We start from the raw sequence: 16,503 nt of genomic DNA, 5'->3' as shown, positions 1-16,503 counted from the left end.
CTACCATGAGACATTTAAAAAAAATCCATATGTTTGTGCCAGTAGATAATAGGAAGTAGATGTAAAGCTTTTAACCTATCACTATATGACACTGAGCACAAAAATGGCGAACTTTAGGATGTATTTAGTGTCACGCCTCTGTGTGCGTTCTATTCTAGAAATAAATTTGACCGATAGTGGAGCCCATATGTGTGTGGCATACCCTCAGAGAGGCCTGAATATTGTGAGGTTTACAGTTATATAAGTAGCACATATAAATTCAGCCACTTTGGTAAGTCAAATGTTCTTTCTTTATTTTACAAAGTTAGCTAAATCTTTTTTTTGTTTGTTTGTTTTTTCAGAATATCACAATTTGACAATATTGAACCCTGTCCTTTATTGTTCCCTCCACGATCTCAAAACACCGTTTACAAAATATGGACGAGTCACGGCATACAGATTCACAGAAAATAAATATAATACAAAGTACGGATCTTTTATTCACAAATATGTGATATTTTCTGTGACATACCACGAGTAAATGAATAAACATATAAATTCAGGTAAGATATTTTAATTATAAACTTCGGCAGTCCAAACATTTCATTGTTTTAGACTTCTTAAATTTTTTATCCGCGATACATCATCCATATGAAATCGGTAACCAATCCGTAATCTACTGAAACGTCCATGACCAATCCGTAAATTACTAGCATCCGTGATGCGTCCTTATTAAAAACTGTAATCACTCCGTATTTTGTATCCTTTTTTATTATAATTTACCTGTGACCATCTGCTCCTCAATCCCTACTTTCTACATCAGTCTTTGGGTGAAATACATAAACTCCACCCCCTTTTGGCAAAAATTGCATTTCAGAGTTGTGTTCTCTGGACATTAATAAATATTCCACATCTTGTATCAAAAGACTCATTTGTCGATTAATTAGTATTGGCTCAACTTTATCTGGCACTGCTACCTCCATCATGTAGCTATTAGGGTTTTACTGGGATTCGAACCCGGGTCACTGGTGTGATAATCCAGCAAATCCCCACTAGGCCACCAGGGGGATGACTCAAGTGCAGAGGCGTGAGGCGAAAGTAGAGTATGAAAAACAGTTTATTTACACTATATACAGTCCAAAAGGAAAAAACAAAAGGATAATCCAAAAGCTCAGATGATGTACAAAAAACAAAAATATCCAAAGGGTCAAAGTCCAAAATCCAACAAAGAAAAGAAGAGGCAAAAACTCAAATGCTCAGAAGATTAAAAGGTCAAAACAAAATCCACAAAGTCCAAAAGAAAGAAGCAAAAACCAAGAATACAAAGACACAGGCAAGGTACATGGGACAGAGGGAACTAGCACTAACAGCATAGCATAGGAAAAAGACTCCATGACAAGGGAACAAACAGAGGGGTATTTATACACACACTAATTAAGGACAGGGCAGGGCAGGAAACAGGCAATAAGACAAAAACAAAACACAGAACACAGTGGTGACCTCTAGAGGCCAAAACAAACATGACCAGAAAAGGAAATAACAGCGGCCTCTAGAGGCCAAAACAGTCCCAGTCCTAACAGTAGCTACCATCGGCAGATAACGTCACCATGAAGACAGCCTTTGTGATGTCCGTGTCAGTGTTCTGTAGACTTGTAAAATTAACCATCCATGATACATCATCCGTATGAAATACATAGTCAAGCCATAATATACTGAAACGTCCGTGACCAATCTGTAAATTACTAGCATCCGTGATGCAGCCGTATTAAAATCCGTAACCACTCTGTATTCTGTATCTTTTTTATTATATTTCCGTAATCCATGACCTATCCATATTTTGTCAGCCACCCCTTCAATACATTGATAGCACAGCCGATATTCCCCAGAGTTAAGGATGCTTCCTTGGTGGGATGGTTCCTTCCAAGTCAGGTCCTTCAGAGTCGAGGCAAGACTCCTTCCTAGCTTTCAGAGAACACATAATGGAACAGTTTAGCGAGTATGCAGGTGTGTGTCATTGACAAGGTCCTGCCTTGTATGGGTTCATAGGGTTGTGGGTGCTTTACAAACGCCGAGGACACACACAGGCATCCTTGAAAGTTCTCTGAACGAAGGACTCGTCCTTGGTAGAGTTAGAAGGATTCTAGACATCAAAACAGTTCTTAGGCGGGATTTGATGACATGGCAGTAATTTTTTTGCTGACAGGGTCCATGTTATTTGTGGGTTTTGGTCGCATGTTTCACAGAGACCAATTTTTTTTTCTTCTAACCTGCTGGATTGTGAAGAGAATGTTTTACAGGTATACATTTAATATCTCATCTCATTATCTGTAGCTGCTTTATCCTGTTCTACAGGGTCACAGGCAAGCTGGAGCCTATCCCAGCTGACTATGGGCAAAAGGTGGGGTACACCCTGGACAAGTCCCCAGGTCATCACAGGGCTGACACATAGACACAGACAACCATTCACACTCACACCTACGGTCAATTTAGAGCCTAACCTGCATGTCTTTGGACTGTGGGGGAAACCAGAGCACCCAGAGGAAACCCACGCGGGTGCAGGGAGAACATGCAAACTCCGCACAGAAAGGCCCTCGCCGGCCACGGGGCTCGAACCCGGACTGTCTTGCTGTGAGGCGACAGTGCTAACCACTACATCACTGTGCCACCCTACATTTAATATGTCCAGTTTTAAGAGACTGGATATACACTACCGTTCAAAAGTTTGGGGTCACTTTGAAATGTCCTTATTTTTGAAAGAAAAGCACTGTTCTTTTCAATGAAGATCACTTTAAACTAATCAGAAATCCACTCTGTACATTGCTAATGTGGTAAATGACTATTCTAGCTGCAAATGTCTGGTTTTTGGTGCAATATCTCCATAGGTGTATAGAGGCCCATTTCCAGCAACTCTCACTCCAGTGTTCTAATGGTACAATGTGTTTGCTCATTGCCTCAGAAGGCTAATGGATGATTAGAAAACCCTTGTACAATCATGTTAGCACAGCTGAAAACAGTTGAGCTCTTTAGAGAAGCTATAAAACTGACCTTCCTTTGAGCAGATTGAGTTTCTGGAGCATCACATTTGTGGGGTCGATTAAATGCTCAAAATGACCAGAAAAATGTCTTGACTATATTTTCTATTCATTTTACAACTCATGGTGGTAAATAAAAGTGTGACTTTTCATGGAAAACAAAAAATTGTGGGTGACCCCAAACTTTTGAACTGTAGTGTAATGTCACAGTCATAACAGCAGGAGCTTTGTTTGCGCATGCATAAAAGAAAGCTGGGCTTTAGTTACACATGGGAAAAGTACTTTGATTAAAATTATTGTTTTGTCTGACTGAGCATTTGATCCGACAAAATATTACACTACCGTTCAAAAGTTTGGGGTCACCCAGACAATTTTGTGTTTTCCATGAAAAGTCACACTTTTATTTACCACCATAAGTTGTAAAATGAATAGAAAATATAGTCAAGACATTTTTCTGGCCATTTTGAGCATTTAATCGACCCCACAAATGTGATGCTCCAGAAACTCAATCTGCTCAAAGGAAGGTCAGTTTTATAGCTTCTCTAAAGAGCTCAACTGTTTTCAGCTGTGCTAACATGATTGCACAAGGGTTTTCTAATCCTCCATTAGCCTTCTGAGGCAATGAGCAAACACATTGTACCATTAGAACACTGGAGTGAGAGTTGCTGGAAATGGGCCTCTATACACCTATGGAGATATTGCACCAAAAACCAGACATTTGCAGCTAGAATAGTCATTTACCACATTAGCAATGTATAGAGTGCATTTCTGATTAGTCTAAAGTGATCTTCATTGAAAAGAACAGTGCTTTTCTTTCAAAAATAAGGACATTTCAAAGTGACCCCAAACTTTTGAACGGTAGTGTAGCTAAAATCAAAAGTCTCGTACAAAGACTTGTTGATGATGGGTTATTCAATTTCATCAGCTGTTATCAGCAAGATGAAAAATCCACACTGTGGTGAGATAAAATCAATTTTAATTTCAACCAAAAAAAGTTATTGTACAAAAAAAATCCCGTGTTAAACCCGGCTGAAGTAGCAGCCCCAAAAATGAGGAAAAGATTGTATGTTTGATTGGTTCCTGATGTGCTTCATGATAAAAGCCATTATTTGTGTTGCTGTGCTTTTTGTTCAGTTTGAATGTAATCTTTTTGTGCATGCTGAAAAAGAAAACAGCGCAAACTTGCTTTTCATGGCTTATAGTGATGGCAAACCAAATTCTGTTTTATTTGGCATTTGCGTGTAGCATGAGTAATCAGAAATGAACAGCTCCACTCCTAAGTACCATTAGTTCCTGTTCATGCCAGTCTTAAACAGGTGGCAAAAAGTACACACCAGGAATCTTTACTCTTCTGATGGAAAAGTGAAAATGGTGCCAAAAGTTCTAATATTTTGTGCAGTAGAAAAAGCACGCAGTGTGAGACTTTACAGACTAAAGGGAGCATACCACAAAGCCGGGGGGAGGAAGGACTAACCCAGCGCAGCAGAGAACAAGAGAGTGAGCGTTAACCAGAAGAACCAGCATGGTGCCTTTCCCGAAAAATACTCCAGCAAGGCGTCTGAGTCAGCCAGGCCAGCAGAGCAGCTCGAGAAATATGGACTGTAATGCTTTTTGGGAGTACTGTGCGAACACACACACACACACACACACACACACACACACACACACACACACACTATAGGAGCATGCCACCTCCAAAACCAAAAGGAAACCTGTGAGTGCATGAACTGAATGCACAATTTTAACATCATAAAGAGAATATAAAGAAGAGGAGAAATGAACGGAACACAGAGAGAGAGAGAGAGAGAGAGAGAGATTGATTTAGGATGCACTGTATAGCGCCAGCTTAAATGAGCTCAGAGGAGGCGTGCTGTTATTTCTGGGCTGAGGAACCTTGTGTGCGGTAACTGGCCGGTCCTTTTGGCCATGTGCAGTGGAGTGGGGGCTGCAGCCTTCTGACAGCGTAAACATGGAGACCTGTTAGCATTGGCTTCACACACACACACACACACACACACACACACACACACACACACACACACACAGTGTGAACCTAGAGCTGAATTAGCACCGGCCACCCTGCTGAGCACAGACTGGGAGGCAGCAATGTACAGAGTCCAAGAAATATGCTCGACCCTGCTCTGTGTCTGTGTGTGTGTGTGTGTGAGAGAGAGAGAGAGAGAGAGAGAGAGAGGGTCGGTGTCTGTGTGTAATTAAGGCTATGATAATGTGGAAGGAATGCAGCATAGCTTGCAGAGACAGTGCAGTTCCTGCTTGTGTTCCCCCCCTCCCTCGATTCAATCAGAGCAGGAAGTGGTTTGCCATGATGTCCTGTGCCAGTAGGAGCACATCTAACCACAGACTCGTTTAGCTGAAGCACAACCTCTTCTCTCTTCTCCTGTCTCGCTGTGTTGGTTGAAAAAGATAAATATATTACATTGCATTACTCTGGGCTTTATAACAGTTATAATACAGGAAGGACATTATTTATTGTTTTGTTTTGATTTGTCACCTTGATAAAAAGTCTGTACATTCATTCATTATCTCTAGCCGCTTTATCCTTCTACAGGGTCGCAGGCAAGCTGGAGCCTATCCCAGCTGACTACGGGCGAAAGGCGGGGTACACCCTGGACAAGTCGCCAGGTCATCACAGGGCTGACACATAGACACAGACAACCATTCACACTCACACCTACGGTCAATTTAGAGTCACCAGTTAACCTAACCTGCATGTCTTTGGACTGTGGGGGAAACCGGAGCACCCGGAGGAAACCCACGCGGACACGGGGAGAACATGCAAACTCCACACAGAAAGGCCCTCACCGGCCCCGGGGCTCGAACCCAGGACCTTCTTGCTGTGAGGCGACAGCGCTAACCACTACACCACCGTGCCGCCCAAGTCTGTACATATATATGATATATACGGAGCCCTCCACAATTATTGGCATCCCTTGTAAAGATTAGTAAAAAGGGTTGGAAAAAATCCACCTTTTGGTGACATTGATGGAAGTCATGGATTACAGCTTGAAAGTTCCTACACACTCCCATCAACTCAAACATGTACAATTTAAATGGGAAACGTGCTTCAGTTACATTGGTTTCACTATAATTTCCAGGGGTGCCAATAATAGTTACACATGTCTCATCTCATCTCATTATCTCTAGCCGCTTTATCCTGTTCTACAGGGTCGCAGGCAAGCTGGAGCCTATCCCAGCTGACTATGGGCAGCCACAGGGCTCGAACCCGGACCTTCTTGCTGTGAGGCGGGGTACACCCTGGACAAGTCGCCAGGTCATCACAGGGCTGACACATAGACACAGACAACCATTCACACTCACATTCACACCTACGGTCAATTTAGAGTCACCAGTTAACCTAACCTGCATGTCTTTGGATTGTGGGGGAAACCGGAGCACCCGGAGGAAACCCACGCGGACACGGGGAGAACATGCAAACTCCACACAGAAAGCCCCTCGCCAGCCACAGGGCTCGAACCCGGACCTTCTTGCTGTGAGGCGACAGCGCTAACCACTACACCACCGTGCCACCCCTAGTTACACATGTGTCTTTGTTAAAAATAATTATTCCTTTGTAAGAGATTTGATTTCCTCTGAATAAATTTGTTTCAATTAAAGGTTGGAGTTTTCTCATTTTTATCCCCCGCTGGCCGAAAAGCCCGAAGGTGGATTATGCCGTGGCGATTTCCGTCCGTCCGTCCATCCGTCCCGGGAAGGGTACTCACCTTCTGAAATCAACTCACAATTTCACAAAACTTGGCAGGATTCTTTGTTGTATAGTATGTCGATAATAGGCACATTGTAATTTCATTAAATTGGGTCGCATTTTACCAGAGTTACAGCCCTTGATTAATAAAAGTATAGTTTGACAATTTCATGAGTGTGTTTTCCTTCGGAAATCAACTCCTCTCACAATTTGTGGAGGAATTTCACCAAACTTGACAAGACGCATTGTTATATGTCGGTACTACACATATTGTAATTTCGTTAAATTTGGTCGCATTGTACCAGAGTTATGGCATAGTTGCCAGCGGAGGATATTGTGCTCTCAGAGCACTCTTGTTTCAGTGTGAGATGAAGTGCCTTCGCCAAAAGGTGCATTTTTTCCAACCCTTTTTACTAATCTTTACAAGAGGTGCCAATAATTGTGGAGGGCATTGTGTATATATATATATATATACAGTACCAGTCAAAAGTTTGGACACATCTTCTAATTCAATGGCTTTGCTTTATTTTTATTAATTAAGAGACACTTTGTGTCTAAAGTAATGATGGATGTTGGACATAATATGGAATACTATAGTCGTGGAATAGGGCTGTTTATTGTCTCATCTCGTCTCATTATCTCTAGCCGCTTTATCCTTCTACAGGGTCACAGGCAAGCTGGAGCCTATCCCAGCTGACTACGGGCGAAAGGCGGGGTACACCCTGGACAAGTCGCCAGGTCATCACAGGGCTGACACATAGACACAGACAACCATTCACACTCACATTCACACCTACGGTCAATTTAGAGTCACCAGTTAACCTAACCTGCATGTCTTTGGACTGTGGGGGAAACCGGAGCACCCGGAGGAAACCCCACGCGGACACGGGGAGAACATGCAAACTCCACACAGAAAGGCCCTCGCCGGCCCCGGGGCTCGAACCCAGGACCTTCTTGCTGTGAGGCGACAGCGCTAACCACTACACCACCGTGCCGCCCGCTGTTTATTGTATTATTATTTACTGTTTACTGTTTGATCTCAAACGCATTAAGAAGGCAAGAAATCGCACTAATTAACTTTTGACCAGGCAGAGCTGTTAACTGAAAAGCATTCTAGGTGACGACCTCATGAAGATGGTTAAGATAACGCCAATAGTGTGTAAAGCGTCATCAAGGTAAACACTGGCTACGCTGAAGAATCTAAAATACGAAACATATTTAATTTTTTTACACTTTTTTGTTCACCACATCATTCCATATATGCTCCATGTGTTATTTCATAGTTTTGATGTCTTCAGTATTGTTCTAAAATGTAGAAAATAGGTTCCGTATTTTGACTATGTATAAGTATGGGTGTCCAAACTTTTCAGTGATACTGTATGTCTTACCCCATCTTTTAATCTGTCCAAGCCTCTGCCTTTTTTTTCCTCAGTCTCTCCTGTGTACACTCCTCTCCAATGCTAATTTTCATTTCTAGTGGCTAGTTTGATCTCTTAATGACTGTCTTCACCCCCTGTGAAGATCATTAGCGAGCTTCTTGCCTGTAATCCTCAAAGTGGAGCTCAAACACTTAATTGTGTGCTGAAGCCACTTTGGTTATGCTGCTTGTGTAGACCCAGAAATGACCGTACCATGTGTGTGTATGCACTTTTAAACAAACACTCTTTATCTCTATCTTTCACACCTGTCGTGGATGTACAATTATAGCAGACAAAAAGCTTGCTCCATTTCCCAGTACTGAGAAAAGAACAATAAACATGCTTCATCGAACCAACTTAAAATGGAAGTCTAAGGGCAGCTGTTGAATCGATGCCAAGGTGCACTGAAGCTGTTCTGGTGGCTTGTGGTGGCTAAACATCTTATTGAAACCCGTTTATGTTAATTTTTACTTTAATTCATCTCTATATCATTTATACTTTTTTCCTATCTCCTGGGAGTACTGCAGTGTATCTTGGGCAATTGTAGCACATTTACTGTAAGTACTAACAAGCTCTTGCCTAGAAATTCGTCACTTCTTGTACCTGACTTTTGCACTTGTTGCACTGGATAAGAGTGTCTGCTAAATGCCTGTAATATAATCAGTGGTGTAGTCTACGTGATACGCAGGTATACGCCGTATGCCCACTGGAAAAGCTCAGCGATTTCCATATACTCACTGAAGAGCTCAGTGATTTGCGTATGCGCATACACCTACCGAAAAATATATTCGTTATTTGAACTGGCCAAACCAACGTCAACATTGTCAGATGAATGTTCCACAGTTCCATTCCTAGATGCCTGTGTCCACCAAACGCGCTTTAGCGCTACAAGCGCCTATTCAATTCAAATCCTATGGGCTTCATTAAGAAGACGCTGACAGAGCCCGACTCAGCACTCAAGGCATTGCGAGTTGATCCAAGAGCAGAGAATTGACCCTTCCGGGAGCTCCGCCCCCCATAGCAACTGTTGCTATGTCAGTCAAGCCAGCCGTCTGCACTTGTCGTGTATGTAGCCAGTCAAATGAGGTCAGAATAGAGGGGAAAGCATACAGGTCATACGAAGCTACGTAGTTTGATGCCTGTTGCCTTGATGCGAAATCATGAAACGAAAACAAACGACACTATTTCAGTGTTTTCAGAAGTGTCCTCATACTTTGACTAGGCCTACTGCAGAACAGGTACTACTGCTGAATAGATAAGAAATAAGAAATGCATTTAATATGTTAAAAATATATTATTGTGTGATATGTGTTTAATTTACATGTCAATATGTCAAATTTTCTTGATACATGAAAAATAAAAAAAACAATGATGGAAAAGCCCACTTATCTTAAGTTGAACAGTGAATCAAAATTTTATAAATTTTGTACATTTAAACCACATTTGTTTTGCATACAGTAGATCTGTACACAAAACCAGTTTCAAGATGCATATTATTATGCATTAGGCAGTGATGGTGCTCATGAGGTGTTGCTTTCAGGTTATCGGACAGTTACAAGATGGATGAGTACAACAGAATAGCCACAACACACACGTGTGTGTGTGTGTGTATATATATATATATATATATATATATATATATATATATATATATATGAGTGATTCCACGCTTATGGGTACTGAAATGGGGACATGAACTTATTTTTAAAAATTCACCTAAAACCATTTCTTTTTTTTACCATCAGATCACAAAACATGTAATCTTTAATGAATGATATGTTAAAAGATAACTTTAATTTTCTGAGATGTAATAAAAACATATTTATATGCCAAAGTCAGAACGTAACAGAAGTGTTGTGGACATATATATTCTCAATTTTAACAATGTAGAATTACTTTTTGAAACATAGGAAGGTGATGTTTTAGCAAATATAATTAATAAACATGTGTAGTAGAATAAACATACACATTCTTTCAATAAGATTAACATGGTATAGAGCTAGATTGTAATTAATTTGTAACAGACGCGAGATGGACAATCGTAACAGAAGTAATGTAACAGACATCATTTTGGAACTCATAGGCTTGACTTTGGCATATAAATATATTTTTATTACATCTCAGAAAATTAAAGTTATCTTTTAACATATCATTCATTAAAGATTACATGTTTTGTGACCGGATGGTAAAAAAAGAAATGGTTTTAGGTGAATTTTTAAAAATAAGTTCATGTATGTGTGTGTGTGTGTGTGTGTATGTGTGTGTGAGTATAAATTTTTTTCCCGGGGGGGGGGCGTTGCATGGCAAGCACTGAGTATACCCACTGCAAAAAAGTAGACTACACCACTGAATATAATGTAATGTAATTTTAGAGAGGGACTACTTGTTCAGAGAGAGGATTGTGTACTTATGTGTTGCCAGTGTAGTTGTGTAGCTCTGATGCTACATGATCACCACAAAACCCTAAGAATCACTTTTTACTGTCTTGATCCAGTGTTTCAAAACTACATACAGCTCGGATAAGACGCTGTGTCCGAAATCACTCACTCCTCACTACAGTATATAGTGGACTATATAGTGAGTTCGCTATTTTGTAGTGCTGTCCGAATGTACAGTGAGAATTATTACACCTTATATAGTGCGCTCAAAGTATCCCACAATGTATCGTGAAAAGTAGTGTACAACCAATGGTCACTAACCAAGCAATATAGACCATCATGCATTGCGTTCGCGCTGAAAGAAAAATGGCCGACGACAGAGAGGAGCACCCGGTGCAGCGACAAGACAACGGGCACGAGACAAATTTATAAATTGTGGCGTGAAAATCGCAATAATATTGTAGTGTGTTGGGGTGAATGGACGGAGAAAGAAACACATTATAAACAGACATCCAAGTACAATTAAAAATAGTCAGAGAATAGAAAATAAGCTAAAATAGAATAAGACGGATGAAATACAAGAATAAAAGTTACAGTGCAGAGCGAGGAATTAATCAAAAGCGTCAAATTTGATTTAATAAAAGGCAGCGGCAAAGAAGAAAGGATTCAGCCTCGATTTGAAAGAACTGAAAGATGCAGCAGACACCAAGTACTTTGTGTTTATTAATGTGGGAAATACGCTCAGTATAATATGGATTTATCACAAAAATACATGCATGCATTTATTATTTTGAATAAAAACCCACCAGCCGACTGATCTGGCACGTTTTAATTGTGCGACGGTAATGATGTAAATTACAGTGCGACAGAGTAGTGTCCGAAAGTTGTTTTTTTTTTCATTTTACCAATGAGCTCACTATATAGTCCTCTATATAGAATTCCCTAGATAGGGAGTAGTGAACGAGTGAGTGATTTCGGACACAGCTATTATCTTATGGGTTTCTTTTCCAAAGATGTTATTATTATGTGCGTAACAGGTGTGGTTTTCAGTTGATGTTACACGGTTGCAGATTTCTCAACAAACTTCAGGAACTGTCTTTAGAAAGTGTGTTTTGAGTAAACAGGTCTTCTTTTTTTTCACTACTGGGAAACAGGTCGAGTTTCTTGCTTGTAGTAATCATACATGTGCTGCAAATGTCATGGCTGGAGATTAAGTTGAAAAAATGCTGGAGTATTCCTTTTAATTGTTTAATGCCTAGAATTAGTCATAACCTGTGTGTGCGAATGCGCTGCCGTGCTTAGGGGCTGTAGGGGGTTTTCAGGAGGGAAGGGGGGGAGGTGAGGTGTAAGTGCTCATTGTGTGCTGAGTTCGCCTGTATCCTGTTTGTGTGCCAGTGGGGCTTCCTTCCCCCCGCTATGCCCAGGAAAGCCTTCATCATCACTTTCCTCCTCTCATCTCCCTGCCGCTGTTACCTGTTTTTGCACCTCCGAAATTAGTACAGAAGGAAACAAACAAAGAACCCACACACGCATGCAGGCATTCAGAGGCACTCAATAAAAGCCTTTCATGTACATCAGGCATTAAGATGCAACACATTATATTACACATTAACACGGTGCTCTGCTGCAAACAATGCTCTTTATCAGTGCATCACTTGGAAGTATAATATGTGGTTCAGTTACGAACATAAACAATGGCTAATCTCTCTCTCTCTCTATCTCTCTCTCTCTCTCTCTCTCTCTCTCTCTCTCTCACTCCGTAGCAGTGGAGGAGGCAGACTCGGCTGAATGTGCAGGAAATTGGGACTCCTCAGCTCCAGCAGGTAAATTCCCCCAACTTTTGTCACTAGTAGTATGGTGCCGTCCAGCCAGCACTCACACACACACGCACGCACACACACACCTGCAATATGCCTCCTCCGACTTCTCTACAACTCCCACAGTCACTCCAATCTCTAATATTAATTCCACATGGCCTGTAGCCCTACACTCAAAGGGAGGGAGGGAAAGAGATCAGGATAGAGAGATGAAGAGAAGGATTTTCATAAGACACTAGAGAACAGTGACCAGGTGCACACTAGAGTGGAGGTTTTGTGGCTGCTTCCTGTCTTAAGGGTTTGTGAGCAGAACATGGTGGATGTATACGTTCATGACTTATGGGTTCCCTTCAGCTCGGTCTGCCTCTTTGGCAAAATCTCAATAGCCTGGTTTGAATTGGTTGCGTCGGCCTGAAGCTCGCATTTCTGTCTTTTATCCCCAAATGGAAATGGACTATGTTCTGCTTTGGCTTGGAGTATATTGAAAAGATGTTGCTGTATATTCTATTTTCGTATGGGCCCCCTGAGTCGTGTGCTGTCTCTCACAGAGGAGTAGATCCAAACATCTTATAACTCATAAGAAAAGCGATCTCAGTTATCTGATCACACAAGTCTGATAAGACGACTAAGGGTATTTTTGCACCGCACATTCAGAAACAGCAACCAGTGGAAGTTGGATCATTTCCCACCAACTTGAGAGATGACTGGAACGATCACAGTGATGACAGTTAAAGTGACTGGTTTCTGATTTTTTAACATTGTTTCTTTGTCTGATCAGCCAATCACCTGCATGTAAGCTTGATTTATGGAATATGTAATGATAATTGAAACTATTATTATTATTATCTCATCTCATCTCATCTCATTATCTGTAGCCGCTTTATCCTGTTCTACAGGGTCGCAGGCAAGCTGGAGCCTATCCCAGCTGACTACGGGCGAAAGGCGGGGTACACCCTGGACAAGTCGCCAGGTCATCACAGGGCTGACACATAGACACAGACAACCATTCACACTCACATTCACACCTACGGTCAATTTAGAGTCACCAGTTAACCTAACCTGCATGTCTTTGGACTGTGGGGGAAACCGGAGCACCCGGAGGAAACCCACGCGGAGAACATGCAAACTCCACACAGAAAGGCCCTCGCCAGCCACGGGGCTTGAACCCGGACCTTCTTGCTGTGAGGCGACAGCGCTAACCGCTACACCACTGTGCCGCCTATTATTATTATTATTATTATTATTATTATTATTATTATCTCATCCGGCCGACAGGGGATGAGCTTATGCCATCATGTGTTGTTTGTCATCCGTCCGGCGTCATCTGCATTTCATAAAAATTGTTTCTTCTACCTCAATTCTTCACTGATTATTATTCTTTTTGTCAGGAAGGTAGGTCTGCCTGGGGTGCGTATAGCTTCTACCTAAATTTGCATAATTGCAATTAATAATGAAGATTTGGAGTAATTAAGCCCTAACGAGCAGTTTCCATACAAGTCGCTTCTTCTCCCTCATTTCTTCACCGATTTTTATTCTTACTGGCATGAAGGTCGGGGTACCTGGAGTGCATATAACTTCTACCCAGATTTGCTTAATTACCATTATTAATGAAGTTATGGACTGACTAAGCCTTAATGAGCAATTCAACAAAAATCGCTTCTTCTCGGTCAGTTCCTCACCATTTTGGATTGTTTCTGGCAAGTAGGTTGGTATTCCTAGGGTGGATATAACTTCTGTATATATAGCTTGTATATAGTGTACATAGCTTGCAACATTTATTGCGTGAGGTGGCCCACTTTAGATCGTTCCTTCTGGACTAGACGGAGCTGGAGTGAGCTACGCCATCATTGATGATCTCATTATTATTATTATTGTATAATTTCATTAGCATTCATTCACTTTGGAAGTCTTTTTAATGGCTAATCCAAATAAAAACACACATTTTTTTTTGCATGGCGTGTTCGTGGCTTTTATTCCTAAACGCTACAAAATACAGTGTTCATGCTATCTTTTGCATTCTGTGGCAGCACATGCTCTGGCATACTCTGGCGTTGGTTAAAATCCAAGCTTGTGAATCTGCCATGTTAGCGTAAAACTGAAAACCTTAAAAGAAATTTAAGCCTTTAAAATCGGGTCACTGGTCAAAGAAGGTTGGCGTAAGTAGCGTTACACCTTGTGGTACAGCATATGTAACCAATCATCAGTGAACAGTGTTTAGCCCGGCCCCTGAGTACCACCAACTCCCAATCTTGAGTCAGGACCAAAACCCACACAACTGGTACTGGCTAATGGAAAATTCCAGTACTTTGTGCAGTCGAAGGAAGAATCCGAATGATCTGCCTTTTTAATCCAAGCTCTACTCGCCTCGTGCATTTCTTCAACTCCAATCACTTCTGACTCCTCAGCGTGGTCGGTGAAAGAGTCTATGCCGCAATTGCATCATGATTACAAGGTTAACTCATGCAGCATTGATGCTGTACGCCACATCAAACTGGTCTCCGTGCAAGCGATCTCTCTAAAGTTGAACTCTTTGTGTTGGAAGGCTGCATTTGGAAAGCACCAGCCAGCTGGAGAGAAAGTGTGTGTGTGTGTGTGTGTGTGTGTGTGTGTGTGTGTGTTTCTGAGTTTGGGAGATAGGGTGATAGCATATGTGGCTGTGTGTGTGAGTTAGAAAGGGTTGGTGAGCTCAGCAGGGAGAATGGAGTAGGAAAGAGAGGGCCCAAGGGGGGCGACAGGATGACGTGGGCCTCTCCTAAGCGGCCCTGGGGGAGTGGGGGGGGAGGGGTGCTGACTGCGGTCCTGTGTGGCTACAAAGCGCTGTGTGTGTGAGATCCAGCAGGAAGGGGAGTCCCTGAGCTCTCACTAAACAACCCCCCCCCTCCATCTTTTTCTTTTTTTGCTGTTCTTCTCTTCTTCCTAGTCTTCCATCGCTCCCTTGTTTTTGTCCCTGCCATGCTTAAGCTAGCTGTGTTTGGGGGTTTTATCACCTCTGTTGTATGCACATTTCTCCTCAAGGTTCTATCTCATTTCTTTTCTCTTGCTGTCTCTCCTTCCTTTGCCCCACTTGCGTTCCTGCTCTCCTGTGTTTGTTGTGTTTGTTTGTGCTGCAGTGCCGGGGCTCTAGGGGGCTGCTCGCCATTTCTTATTTAAAAAGATGGGGAGGGGGGAAACAACAAAAAAAAAGTTTTCCTTCCCTTTATTCCCTGGGAGATGATGTCGACAAGGACACTGGCAGGCTTTTCCTGGTATTAAATTCAGTTACCCTGCTCTCTTGGAAAATGTGTGTTGAGTTTCGCAAGAGCGGTGGTGGTGGGTGGGTGGGTGGGGGGGTGGGGGGGTTATAAGGAAAGGGGGGTTATAGGAAAGAGAGCAGGACCCCTTCCTCCCGCCCCCTGCCTGCATGCCCCAGAGGACCTGAGTGAGGCCTTTTCCCGCTGGTGGAGAGAACCGGAGGTGCACCCCTCCACCTCAACCCTCCATCTCTCTATCTATCTGTCTTTCTCTCTCCATTCCATGCTCCCTGAGACAGAAAAACAAGCGTCCCTCCCAAACCCAGAGGGGAAGAGAAGGGAAGGAGGAAAAGCAGAATGTGAGCCAGGTCTCACACTGGAGACTCAGATCGAGGGAGAGACAGAGACAGCAGGAGGGTTGGGGGTGGAATCCGAAAGAAAAAGCGAGAGTTTGAAGAGAGAGACACAGAATGTCGAAAGATGTAACGTTGTCTTTTTTTTTTTTCAAAGGAGCGGGAATTGTTTTGAATCGTGCAATCAGAGCTGTGAAGTTAAACATTGCATTTTTCTTGCTTTGTGATGAAGTGCTAATGAAGTGGGGGGGTTGCTATTTTTTTTTTTCTTCTCTTTTTTACATCCACACAAGCACACACATAGGCATGCGTTGCATCCTGGAGCTTGTACTTCGAGAGATTTTATTTGGTAAAACAAATCAAAAGATTCGCAAATCTTTGAGGAGAAAACCCTTACACAGACATGAACCCAGTCCGAGCCTGTACGTGTCCCTGACTATGATTCATGATGGAAAAAGGCTGCTCATATCCCCATGTGCAGGCCAGTAGGGGCTGTAATGGATCTGAATTGAATTATTTTATTCACTTCCTCTCGTTGTGATTGGCTGGCCAACAGAACTTCTGACACATCA

The 16,503-nt window shown here is 42.2% G+C and overlaps 1 protein-coding gene across 2 annotated transcripts in view; it reads left to right on the top strand.

Moving 5' to 3' along the window:
- Positions 1 to 16,503, top strand: part of znf423 (zinc finger protein 423) — a 334,445-nt gene that overhangs the window by 48,928 nt on the left and 269,014 nt on the right. The window contains exon 2 of one of the 2 annotated variants that reach the window (XM_060923838.1): positions 12,298 to 12,354. In XM_060923838.1, the coding sequence (XP_060779821.1) occupies positions 12,298 to 12,354 (57 nt within the window). Of the gene's footprint in view, positions 1 to 12,294; positions 12,355 to 16,503 lie in introns of both variants that reach the window. The other variant, XM_060923836.1, reaches the window with a different exon arrangement.

This window comes from Neoarius graeffei, chromosome 6 (assembly GCF_027579695.1).
Source record: "Neoarius graeffei isolate fNeoGra1 chromosome 6, fNeoGra1.pri, whole genome shotgun sequence".
NCBI classification, from domain to species: Eukaryota; Metazoa; Chordata; class Actinopteri; order Siluriformes; family Ariidae; genus Neoarius; species Neoarius graeffei.
This window is presented reverse-complemented; position numbering and strand designations above follow the sequence as displayed.